Source organism: Cervus elaphus, chromosome X (assembly GCF_910594005.1).
Source record: "Cervus elaphus chromosome X, mCerEla1.1, whole genome shotgun sequence".
NCBI lineage: Eukaryota > Metazoa > Chordata > Mammalia > Artiodactyla > Cervidae > Cervus > Cervus elaphus.
This window is the reverse complement of record NC_057848.1, coordinates 30018931-30032167: the sequence shown is the minus strand read 5'-3', so window position 1 is coordinate 30032167 and position 13237 is coordinate 30018931. Positions and strand designations below refer to the sequence as shown.

General features: G+C 38.2%; 1 protein-coding gene and 1 long non-coding RNA gene across 3 annotated transcripts in view; one reads left to right on the top strand and one right to left on the bottom strand.

Moving 5' to 3' along the window:
* The window catches only part of RNF128 (ring finger protein 128), a 100724-nt gene extending 92568 nt beyond the window's left edge, over positions 1-8156 (bottom strand). Inside the window, exon 1 of the mRNA XM_043896460.1 lies at positions 7688-8156. Within this exon, the coding sequence (XP_043752395.1) occupies positions 7688-8093 (406 nt within the window). The 5' untranslated portion in view covers positions 8094-8156. The remainder of the gene's footprint in view (positions 1-7687) is intronic.
* Positions 1-13237, top strand: part of LOC122689751 — a 48334-nt gene that overhangs the window by 28206 nt on the left and 6891 nt on the right. The window contains exons 1-3 of one of the 2 annotated variants that reach the window (XR_006339911.1): positions 2582-2625; positions 8420-8578; positions 12387-12481. This is a non-coding gene — a long non-coding RNA (uncharacterized LOC122689751). Of the gene's footprint in view, positions 1-2581; positions 2626-8419; positions 8579-12386; positions 12482-13237 lie in introns of those variants that run through there. The other variant, XR_006339910.1, reaches the window with a different exon arrangement.

Genomic DNA, 13237 nt, shown 5'->3' with positions numbered 1-13237 from the left:
CCCTGGGTCAGGAAGATCCTCTGGAGGAGGGCGCTTCAGTATTCTTGCCCAGAGAATCCCATGGACAGAGAAGCCTGGTGGGCTATGGTCAATAGGGTCGCAGAGTTGGACACAACTGAAGTGACTTAGCATGCATGCACAATGTAACTGTCAAATATTTTGGTTATAAACCTGCCATAAAATTTTTCTATTTTACATCTGTCTCTATATTTATTATTCTTTACTATTTTCTATGGCACTTCATCTTGTTTTAATAGACACTTTTTCTAATTTGTCAAGATATTTTTAAATTTCACTTGTGTCTTACAATTTGACACTCAACTGGAAGTCATATGTATAAGCGACAAAAATGTTTTCAATCCTTTTATCAAGGGCACCTGGGAATTCCCTGGCAGTCCAGAGGTTAGGGCTTGGCACTTTCACTGCTGAAGGTGCTGGTGGGATCCCTGGTTGGGGAACTAAGACCCCTCAACCTGTGTGGTGCAGTCAAAAAAAAGGCACCAATACAATGATATCTAAAAAAAAGAAAAGAGAAAACTGTCCCTTTTACCTATTGTTCCCGTAAATATATGCTTATACATATGTATTTGTATTATAGCTTGCCAGTAAGGATAACAAGATTCAAAAGCCTTACTAAAGTCTTGAAACTTGATAGAGTGTCTCCCAGAAACTTCTCTCAAACAACACACTTATTGGTGGAACAGTGGGAGCATTTCTGTAGTAAAGTCAGGAACAAGTCAAAGGGGTACATTTTACCACCACTGGAACCCTAGACAGTAGAATAGGACCACTGGAAAGAATGAAGATGTACTGTTAGTATAAAAGACAAAACTGTAGAGAAAATGGTCATTTATCCTGAAAATTCAAGAACAAATTATTAAAATAAAATAGTTTAACAAAGTGATCAGATATAAGAGCAACATCAAATAGTGATTCAAGGTCAATGTCATTAGCTTCCTTAGGTATCAGCATTAATTATGTTCATTGGAGTATTGTCTATAAAAAAGCAAAGTTGAAAACAACCTAATTGTTCATTAATGAGGAGTGGTCGAATAAGTTATGAGTGTGCTTGCACTATGAAACATTATGCAGTAGTTAAAAATGGATACAATCTAAATATGAATTTATTAACATGGAGATAACTCCAGTTCCTACTGTTGAGTGACAAAAGCAAGTTGCAGAATAACTTCATTAATGTGAAAAATAAAAGATAGATTGATTTTGTGTTTTCTATTGGTATACATATGCAATAATTTATACAAAAAGCCTGAAAGGTTACCTACTGAATGAATAGCAATGGTTATCTTTTGGGACAGGCCTGAGATTGCAGGCAATGGTCAAGGGGAACTTTATATTTTGTGTTTTGTTTTTTTAAAAGAGGAAGTATTACCTGCATAGGGAAAAATAAAAACAATTTTAGAGTGAAATAGTTTGCTGAATTCACCTAAACTTCATTTGAACTTGTCCATCTTTTCATATATAACAGGGAATTGCTTTTTAGTTTCTTAACCTTTCATTCATTTAACAACTAGTGAAGACTATGCACTATGCTCTGTACAATGAGTGACATGTTCTCTGCCATCCTGGAACTTACAATCAAGTGGGAGAGATGCATAATAAGCAAATGAGACAGTCATTACACTTTATAAGAGATTTCAACAGAAATGAGCACAGAGTTTTGATTGAAATTAATGTGGTCAGAGGAGATTTCTGTGAAGAAGAGACATTTAAACTGGGATTCAGAGTATTGGATACAGTATATCATGTATTGTAGTGATGATGGTGATGAGGAGAAAAACAAGCCCAAAGGGCCTCTCAGAAAAAGCTTCGTGGGTTGGTGAAAATATCTGAGGGTCAGAGTGGTTAGGCTTTAGGCAGGGTGGGTGGCAGTGTTAAGTTGGGAAGGCAGGCAAAGGCCAGATCATACAAGTCTTTTCAGGCATGGTAAAGTTTAGATTTTATTTGAAGAATAATGTTAAGTCACTGGGGGCGGGGGTTGGTTTTGAGAAGAGAAGCAATGTGATCTGACCTCTATTTTTAGAAGATCGTTCCAGCTGCCATGTCGAGAAAGTAGTGACACAGTTATATTTTTGGAGGCAGCATTATATGAAAACATGAAAGAGAAATGACTTCAGTAGAGGGGACAGCAAGTGCAAAAGCTAGCTCTTTTGGTTTAGAAACAAGAAAGACAGGAGTGGTGGAGGCATAGTAATGTGGGGGAGCGGGGTGTGGAATCAGGTCTCATCACCCAGGGTCTTGTAGGACCTGCATGAAGCCTGGGTTTTATTCTAATTTGGACTGAATTCCATTTTCCACAGGATCACTCTGACTGCCGGGTGGAAGACAAGACTCTGTAGGGGGGTGAGAGTAGAAGGGAGAGCTGCTGGGAGGTTATTGCCATGGTCCAGGTCCCCAGTGGCTTAGCTGGTAAAGAGCCCACCTGCCAAGGCAGGAGACGTAAGAGACATGGGTTTGATCCCTGAGTCGGGAAGATCCTCTGGAGGAAGGCATGGCAACCCACTCCAGTATTCTTGCCTGGAGAATCCCATGGACAGAGGAGCCTGGCAGGTTATGGTCTATAGGGGCGCAAAGAGTTGGACATGAAGCAACTGAGCACGCATGCAGGTGAGGCATCATATTGGCCTGTGCTTGGGTTGAAGCAGCAGAGGTGGGGAAAGGGACGGATTTCAGGAATGCTTGGGGATTGAATCAACAGGACTTGATGCTTAATGAGATGTGGGAGTGTAAAGAAGAGGGTGCTTTCAAGCACTTTCAGGCTCAAGGCGGGGAATGGTTTATTGGGACTGAGGGCCTGAAAGGGGCCCAATGTGGCTGGAGCTCAGTGTAGGGGGTGGTGTGCAGGGAGGTGAGAGGAGATGAGGTCAGAGTGGTGGGCACGAGCCAGGTGATTCATGGCCAGGTGAGGACATGGAAGCGTGTCTGAATGTACTCTAAGCGCCATGGGAAGCTACTGAAGGGTTTTAAACAAGGTGTGGTCTGGTTTTATTCTCAAAAGCCACTTTGGCTTCAGAGTGGGTAGTAGGCTTAGAGGGGGACAAAAGAGGCAGGGAGATGAGTTAGGAAGTTATTGCAGAGGTCTGAGGATGAAGTCTTGGAGATGGTGCCAGGCAGATTTGAGATTCATTTGAAGTGGAACTGATTAGTTTTCTTGAATTACACACACACACACACACACACACACACACACACACACACATATGAGCTTATATATAGAAGTGAAAGTCAGTCGCACAGTCGTGTCTGACTCTTTGCGATCCCATGGACTGTAGCCTGCCTGGCTCCACTGTCCATGGAATTCTCCAGGCAAGAGTACCGGAGTGGGTTGCCATTTCCTTCTCCAGGGGATCTTCCTGACCTGGGGATCAAACCCCGGTCTCCTACATTGTAGGCAGATTCTTTACCAACAGAGCCATTAGGGAAGCCCGTGTGTGTGTGTGTGAAGTTTTTATCATTTTCTCATTTCATTTATATCCTATATTTTTATTTACCCCCTCATTTCTAGGAAAACATTTTTCTAAAACATGTGAGTTTGCTGTTCTGATGAAACTCTTCCTTCCACGCACATAACTGCTTGGGAATTGGTGCGTTTGGGGGATTCTGAAAGACTATAGACATCACCCTGTAGTCCACTTCGTTGAACATAGTCAAATAGATAAAGAACCATTTTATCCCTCTCAAATTACTGACTTTGCTGAAATAAACTACAATACATTCAAATCTAATTGCTTCTTAGGGCAATTAACCTATTAATAGCATGTTTAACTTTCAAAAAAACCTGTTCGGTCAGAAAGCCAATACTTAACATATTCATTCAGAATTCATTCATTCATTCTGCATTAATAACTGAGGAGTTCTGCCTTTTCTTGCACATCTGGGACAAATGGATAGATAGATGTCTCCAAAATATTTGGAAAGGATTGTTAAGAAGTTACATAATTACTTAAGGATACCATAAACATATCTTTCTATTTCCAGTCGCATCAAAATGCAAATCCAAATACACTGCAAACTGGGAAACTTAGAATTAAAGCTTTACTGGGGTATACACCATTCTTCCTCAGTGAGAGCATGTCTCAGACTGAAGTCGTCCCCATCAGAAAAAGGATTCTGCTAGTAGGGGGGCTATGAATGAATTGGGCCCAGGAGTAAAGACATTCTGTATCCATATCATGAAACCCTGAGAGGTAAGGAGTGCAGAAGCATCTCTTGGGCTTCTTGGGGACCTTGAAGGCAGGGTATAGAGGGGTGAGGAAGCACTGATACATCAAATGGGGGGAGATAATGTATTTGTACAACAGTAAAGACATAGACATAGTGTATTGTTGATAAGAAAGAGACAAGCAGCCCCTGATATCTGGGACCTGGCTTGGTACTAACAATCAGGATTGGTGTTTTATTATTGAACATAAATAATTTCACAGAGCATCAATAGTAGAGAAAGTCATTCTGTACCCATGATGGATCAAGACAAAGACAAGACCATTCTGTAATTATGTCTGAATCCAGTCAAAATATGAACAGCATCCAAGGCACAAAAATGACCCAACATCTCCCATCCTAACAAACATGAGTGACGACTACTTTTTTACCAATTATCTGCCAGTTCAGGTTAGTCTTCCCCACTTACAAATAAGATTTATTTAGAAATCCAGTCACAGAATTACCCACTACTTTCTGACAGCATCCAAATCCAGAACAATGCCAGCTAGAGTGACCTACTCAGCTTGGTTTTCCCAAGAATTTCCTGGCTTTAGCACTGCAAGACCCACAATCCAGGGAATTCCTGTCTCAGGCAAACTGGGATGTCTGGTCAAAGGCCTGTTTCCTTAAATCCTCCCTCAAGTCATCTGAAGCAAGCCCAAATCCTAGAAATCCTTTCTAAAGCCCTCTTACTGAGATACCTCACCGTTTTTGATGGTATGCATTCCCCCTTTGCTGCAATAAGTAATAAATCCAACTTTTAAAGCTACAGGTCTGTTCCTAGCAGCCTTTGGTTGGAGGGTGTTGACATCAATAAGACATAAGGAGGCAGAGCATTGTGGAAAGGCTAGGGAGGCCTAGCATGGAAAATGAGACTGAAGGAATGAAGAGGTAGTGGGAACCAAGGAAGTGAAAGGGCGCTACCACCCTGAGGGGGCTAGAGTGTGGTTTTCTGAAAAGGTGGTTTTCAGGGGTGATAAAAGATAAGGTGATGGAAGGTAAAGCCTAGAGCTTTTGTAGGAGGAGCAAGAGTTGTTCCCCCATGCTCTGTGCCTGAAAAAACATACACACACTAATGAAAGATAGCAAAAACAAACACAATTTTGGCTTATGTTATATAATAATGACTCAGTCTTTAATGGTCTAGGGGTTGATCATTGAGTTTTCATATCCACACTTACTTCCCTATGTTTGTTGCTTATCAACTGCATTATATAATAGTTTCTATCTAAGAGAAATTTCTAGGAAGGAAGAACTCTAATGACACACTAGCTGACAGGTCTTATAACTGCATAACACTAAACTTACAATTTTAATTCTTTGGGGTTGAGATCATTCAGTGTTAAAGATCATCATTCATTAGTTAAAATAAAGACCCTAAAACAGTGCCTGACATATATTAAATGGCAATAAATATTAACTATTACAATTACTGTGATAATGCTATCTTTTCCCGTGTGCTTATTTTAAAACAGGAGCAATGCTGTAGTTTTTACAAAGGTTTTTGACCACATAGCCTTGATTATATTGGTATTATATATTCAATAATAAATGTAATTGCTTTGTTTCTTAAACTCTACTCAGAGACATATACTCAGATGACTGTGCGTGCCTTTTGGAGAGACTTACTGTTTTGGCGATCTTTTAAATTCAATAGCTGGGCACCTACTTTTCAGTAGTTGGCCCTTCATGTTGCAAAGCAAGTTTTGAAAACATGACTACTGTTTAGTCTGATACTGTTTATACTTTTAGAAAACCAGAGGATTTAGAAAACAGAAACAGTCTCACAGACATCAAAAACAAACTTATGGTTACCAAAGGGGAAAGGTGGGGAAGAAAGATAAATTAGGAATTTGGGGAATAACATATACACACTACTATATATAAAATTGATAACCAATGAGGACCTACTATATATACACATATATATGTGTGTGTTTGTATGTGTGTGTGTGTGTGTATATATATATATAACTGAATCACTTTGCTGTACACATGGAAACTAATACAACATTGTAAATCAACTATACTTCAGTTAAAAAAATTATGCTAAATAAAGCAGGGGAGTAAACAGCAGAATGTGATTGTCCATGTAAAAGGAAACCTTGAATACTTAAGAGTCTCTAATTTGAAACAGAGCATATAGGTTCCTTAGAAGAGGTTTAACTCCTAATTTTCAACAGAAACCTGCTTCATTTTATTTTTACAAGAATAAAAGTCATCTGTAAAAATATAGGAACACAGGGAATGCTTATGGAGTACTCTTAGTTTCAGAAGAAAAAAAAGGTGAATACTTGGGTTCTGGTGATGTCCAGCATATGTTATAAAAGGTAGCAAGTAGAGTTTTGTACATTTACAACAATTTTGTACTGCTAAAGACCATGTTACCTGGTTTTTCAATACCCAGAGAAACAAGCAGCTTGGTTTTCAAACATTAGTACCAAATTGCCATATTGTATGTACACAACCTGGATGTTTCAATCATTCTACTAAACACAAATTTGATTTTTTTCTTACAATTCTGAAATCTGGTTGATTTAATTTACATTAATTTTCTCAAATACCAAATTTGGTGGTGAGAATACTAATTATCTTGATATTGCATTCAACCAGATCTTACCCTGTTTGAAATTATTTTTTTCCTTTGGCCAAGTCTGGTGTCGAAAATACCTATATCCACCTAAAGTACAGAAGACTTGTTTCAGAAGTCTACTTCTTCACTTGTTTAAAACCATTTATTTCGAAACTGGCATTTTTAAAAAAATAAACAAAATAAAAACAGTAATTCTAAGAGGTAAATTCCTTTACAAAGTTAATACATTAGATAATTATGTTTACTTGAGTCATAAGTAAACATTTTTAAGGGAAATCTTTACTTTTGGTGTGACTTACAGAGATATCCAATTTCAGCCATACCATTTTAAATGTATAATGTTTCTTACAGAGTAGTTTTATATGTATTAGTCCCACAAATATTAAAATCTCACATGCATATAGCAGATAGCTGAATTCTCCTTTCTGTAAACATTTTGAACACTTAAAACATGCTACTGTTTGATAATAATAATGAATCAGTTTTGCAGTTACTGCATACTTGAATACATAAAACCCTGAATCAAAATGAAAAGTACAAATAAAGAATGAAATTAAAACATTTATATTTTCTTTAATGTTTACAGATAAAGGCACATTTATTAAAAAGCTATTATATAATACTCACTGAGAAAACTAATAGAGCTAAGAATATCATGACGGAAAACAGGAACCACTTCCTGAATTGCTTTTGTTCTTGAAACAAATTAATTCCAAATATTAATAGTAAAGTAACTCAGAGTAGTGCCGGGCAAAAAAAATTTTAAATACACTTGTTTAACAGTCTCATTGCCAGATCCTAGAGCCATTCTAGATAGAAATACCATTTTAAGATAAACAAAGACATTAACACTCTTTGGGAATCAGTTCTTACCGAAATTTGCCATCTGTATTGTCTGGTTGCCAGTCTCTGGAAGATTGTAAATCACAACAGCATCAGCATTTCTTCTGCCCGCTGTTTGAATTTTTTCTGAAAATGTACAATTACCTCTTTCTATCAGCGCAATCCAGGGCTTCTTAGTATAGGTAAACTCAGTGTTGTAGTCACAAGCTTGGTAGTTATTGTTCTTAGGGATTCCTACCATCCCCATAGCATTAGCCACTGGTGAGGCTAAGCCATAAACACCACATTCACACGTCTCTACTGAAGTGTAGTTGCTGGTTTCATTGTAGTAAGTCACAGTCACATAGGCATTAATTGAAAAAGGTGCTGTGATTTTAAATAAAAAGGTAAAAATTACCAGCAGCTGAAAACAACTGGACTTAGTCTCCTGGTTCATTGTTCATTCGAGCATAAAATTTAAGATGTCTGCTGATTTTTCCAATTGTCACCATTTGTCCATGCAGGTCCCTGCTAAGCAGAAGTTTGAAATTTCAGTTGCAAGTAGGTAACTGATCTCACCTCTAGCAATGTAAGCTCTGAATACATCAGCTCTATTTCACTTAGCTATATTCCCCTTTGCCTGTCCCTCCTCCAACTGTACACACATATAACCCTTAATCAGGACTGCCTTAGCGATAAATAACACCATCAACTTTATTCTACACGTCAACTTATCAGGATTGGATGACTTCCTGCATTGACATTTTTTCCTTATTGTTCCAGCTAATGAACTTTCATAAACATGGAGTGGATTAGAATGAGGAACTGGACTCTTGGGACTCCCACGTGACAAAATGAAAGTCCCCTCTCTCAGATTATCTAAAACACCAAACTGGTTCTCCAAGCCCTGCTGAAATATGCTATCAACCAGTTCAGCCGGAAGTAAGTTATTATCGGTCATTTTAATTGCTATGGCATTGGTGGAATTGATTTTGCAGCCTTTTTTGGTCTTATTTCTTTGTGGAATTTTTCTTAACAATCTCCCCAAGGAATATCTTCTGCTACCTTGTTTATTCATTGAAAGGGAAACATATTCCAGTCACTACAGATCATTTGAAGTACAATACCTTGCCAGTGGTGGGCACTCAAATATTTCTCAACTGATTGATACCTATGATGTGATGCATTCCATTAATTTTTATGTCCCATGTCTTATACTCTAACAAAAGATTATTCAAGGTTTATCTCCAAACATTTAGAATTAAAAAAAAATTATTGGAGTGTAGTTGCTTTACAATATTGTGTTAGTTTCTGTTGTAGAGCACAATCAATCAGCTTTATGTATACATATACCCCCTCTTTTTTGGATTTCCTTCCCATTTAGGTCACCACAGAGCACTGAGTAGAGTTCCCTGCGCTAAATTCTCATTAGTTATCTATTTTTTACACTTTATTTAGCTGTTAAGTCATGTTTGACTCTTTTGTGACCCCATGGACTGTAGGCCCCCAGGTTCCTCTGTCCGTGGGATTTCCCAGGCAAGAATATTGGAGTGGGTTGCCATTTCCTTCTCCAGGGGATCTTCCCAATGCAACCTGCATCTCCTGCATTGGCAGACAGATTCTTTACCACTGTAAGCTGTTTTTAATCAAGAGTACACTGGACACTAGCAGCAGTTGGGCATATATTGGTATGTTGCTGGGAAAGGTAGATTGCAATGTGTGCCAAGGGCTGGTGAAGGAGTAGATGAATGGACAAGAAGACAGAGATATCAGGAGTCTGATTGGGCCAAGAGTCAAAAAAAAAAAAAACAGACAAATAGGTCTCAGACTGACAGAGAAGTAGAAAGACACCAGGTCAAAAGGAAGGCAGAAACAATGGTAGTCTGAAGTCCAAGGAAAATAGTCTGGAATAAGGAATACCACTAGAGTCAATGGGACAGGACAACAGAAAGCAGGAAAATAGGAGACATAGTTGAGGATGACCAATGAAGCTATTTCCATCCCACTCCCCCAACTTGTCCATTCCTGGGCATCTGAAGTATTAGCGTTGGGAGTGGACCCTGCAAGTGGAAACAGTTAACACCAGAAGCGAGTTCAGGGAATCTGCAGTAGAAACTTATGGATAAACTCCAGCAAATTCACAATACAAATATTATGAACCTTTCTATCCTGTTACAGCTGCTGATTACTCATGGGTGTATCCCCTCTCTCACAGTACCTGGTATTAGTAACAACTTACACACAGTAACCACTCAATAATTATTCATGGAATTGAACTGAAAAGTTTAAAGGTCTTGTGTATTAGCTTATGGTCTATTTAAGAGTAAATGCAAGTAGTTTATTATTTTGCTATTAGCACTATCATTTTGACGTCAAAACTCATAATAAAGACTACTCACTAGACAAAACTATCAAACTGAAAATAGAAGTATTATTGTCAGAATGATTAATCTGCTGATTGCTAATAGACATCTATGATCAATTCAACAGATAATTCATTAGTAAAGTTCTAGAGATTTAACCTATACTAGTTATTAAATTGATTCTAAAAGGAAAATCATTATGATTTTAAATGACAACTTTGCATAACACTTTGTGGCAGTGCTCATGAGAAAACTTTGCTGAACTATTTTAAATTGCTCTGATGGTTGAAGTGCATGACTTTATATGGTAGCCAGCATTATATACCTTGTATATAAGTGCCTTTATGTTTCCTTTTATAGCTTTCAGAGTCACACCTTACAAAGATAATTTTAAATTGTTTTTAAAATTTTGCAGTTAAGTAAAATTAGTCTTAGAACAATAAATACCCATCAGTGAAGTTTTCCAGTTGACTCAAGGTAATTTGCTGGGGGATGAGTAGTCTAGTATTTATTCAGTGTTTTTAAGATTTTCTCTGTGAACACCTACAGTAGAATCATTTGGAAATTTATCAAAAGTGAAGATTTCTGGTTCCTACTACCAGTCATCCTGAATCAAAATCAGAGCGAAATATCTATGAATCCACATTTTAAATAGCTCTCCAGGTAATTCTCATGCACTCTACAATTTAAGAACTTTATTTTTTAAATTTATTTTTAATTGGAGGTTAATTGCTTTACACTATTGCATTGCTTTCTGCCATGTATCAACAGGAATCAGCTGTAAGTATATGTATGTTCTCTCCCTCTTGAATCTCCCTCTGGCCTCCCACCCCATCTCACCCCTCTAGGTTGTTGCAGAGCACCGGATTTGAGCTCCCTGCATCATACAGCAAATTTCTACTGGCTATCTAATTTTACAAACGGTAGTGTATAGGTTTCAGTGCTACTCTCTCAATTCGTCCCACCCTCTCCCCCGCGTCCACAAATCTGTTCTCTATGTCTGCATCTCCTGCTGCCCTACAGATAGGTTCATCAGTACCATCTTTCTAGATTTCATTATATGTGTTAATATACAATTTAAGAACATTAGATCATACAAGTTGTACATGAAGAATAGTGTGGTATCTAGTTGTAGTTTTAACAGATTAGCTGCTGTCATTTAATTTCAACCTCATAGTGCTTCAACTTCCAATCTATAACGGTTTGATTTTTTTTTTTTTTAATTTTTTTACTAGTTGGAGGCTAATTGCTTCACAACATTTCAGTGGGTTTTGTCATACATTGATATGAATCAGCCATAGATTTACACTTATTCCCCATCCCGATCCCCCCTCCCATCTCCCTCTCCACCCGATTCCTCTGGGTCTTCCCAGTGCACCAGGCCGGAGCACTTGTCTCATGCATCCCACCTGGGCTGGTGATCTGTTTCACCATAGATAGTATACATGCTGTTCTTTTGAAACATCCCACCCTCACCTTCTCCCACAGAGTTCAAAAGTCTGTTCTGTATTTCTGTGTCTCTTTTTCTGTTTTGCATATAGGGTTATCGTTACCATCTTTCTAAATTCCATATATATGTGTTAGTATGCTGTAATGTTCTTTATCTTTCTGGGTTACTTCACTCTGTATAAGGGGCTCCAGTTTCATCCATCTCATTAGGACTGGTTCAAATGAATTCTTTTTGACGGCTGAGTAAAATTCCATGGTGTATATGTACCACAGCTTCCTTATCCATTCATCTGTTGATGGGCATCTAGGTTGCTTCCATGTCCTGGCTATTATTATTATTAGAGAAATGCAAATCAAAACCACAATGAGGTACCATTACACACCAGTCAGGATGGCTGCTATCCAAAAGTCTACAAGCAATAAATGCTGGAGAGGCTGTGGAGAAAAGGGAAACCTCTTACACTGTTGGTGGGAATGCAAACTAGTACAGCCACTATGGAAAACAGTGTGGAGATTCCTTAAAAAACTGGAAATAGAACTGCCATATGACCCAGCAATACCACTTCTGGGCATACACACTGAGGAAACCAGATCTGAAAGAGACACGTGCACCCCAATGTTCATCGCAGCACTGTTTATAATAGCCAGGACACGGTTTGATGTTTTAATTCTTATTTTATATTGCAGTATAGCTGATTAACAATGTTGTGATAATCTCAGGTGGACAGAAAAGGGACGCAGCCATACACATACATGTATCCATTCTCCTCCAAACTTCCCCCCCATCCAGGCTGCCACATAACATTGAGCAGAGTTCCCTGCGCTATACAGTAGGACCTTGTTGGTTATCCATTTTAAATGTAGCAGTGTGTACCTGTCCATCCCAAACTCCCTGACTATTCCTTCTCCCCAAGGTTTGATGTTTGTTTGTACTTTAGGTGCTTCTCTGAACATCCATGAAGTTCTCTTACAAGACAAAATGTTGTGCATGTGCTGACACGGCAGCAGCTAGTATCATATCCTCGGGAAAACAGTAAGTTCTCCTAGACTTTTTCTTCATTGACACGATGAAAGAGGTTGGATTAGAATTGACCTATCAAGTCTTTTCTGGATCTGACATGCTAGAACTCTTACAAAAATGAAAGTTGTTTCAAAGCTATGAGGTTTTTTTTTTTTTCCTTCTTGTCAGAACAATTCAAGATGAAGCTGCATTGAGTGTAGGTGAAACTACAGCACCTAGATAGGAGGTTAAGTTCCATGTACGGGGTAAAGCTTGAGCTCTAATAAAACTAAGAAGTGCTTGAAATGGTATATAACTTTAGTGGTGTACAAACTTGCCTGCACATTAGAATCACCTGGGGAGCTGTTACCTATCTTGATGTTCAGGCTACACCCAGATCAGAAACTTGGGGTGAGGGTGACAAGTTGGCATAGTCATTTTTTAAACTCCCCAGGTGATACCAATATGAAGCCAGTTTGAGAACCACTGTTGTGTTTCAAACATTTGATACTATTGGACTTTTTCTATTGCTTGTACCTTTATTAAGTACCTTAATACATATTAAGAATCTTAGCAAAGGTATGTAATATTAATAAAGGCGTAGAGAAGGGAATCACTTCCCTTAAGCAAGAAAAATTTCAGATTTTTCCATGATTGAGTAAGAGCTATGATAAACCTATCATTTATAGATGAAGTGCAGGGCTTACTAGATACAAGAATGGTATCTAATACAGATACTTCTTGATTATTAAGAGCAAACTTCCAATTCTGGACTGGGTGACTAACTTG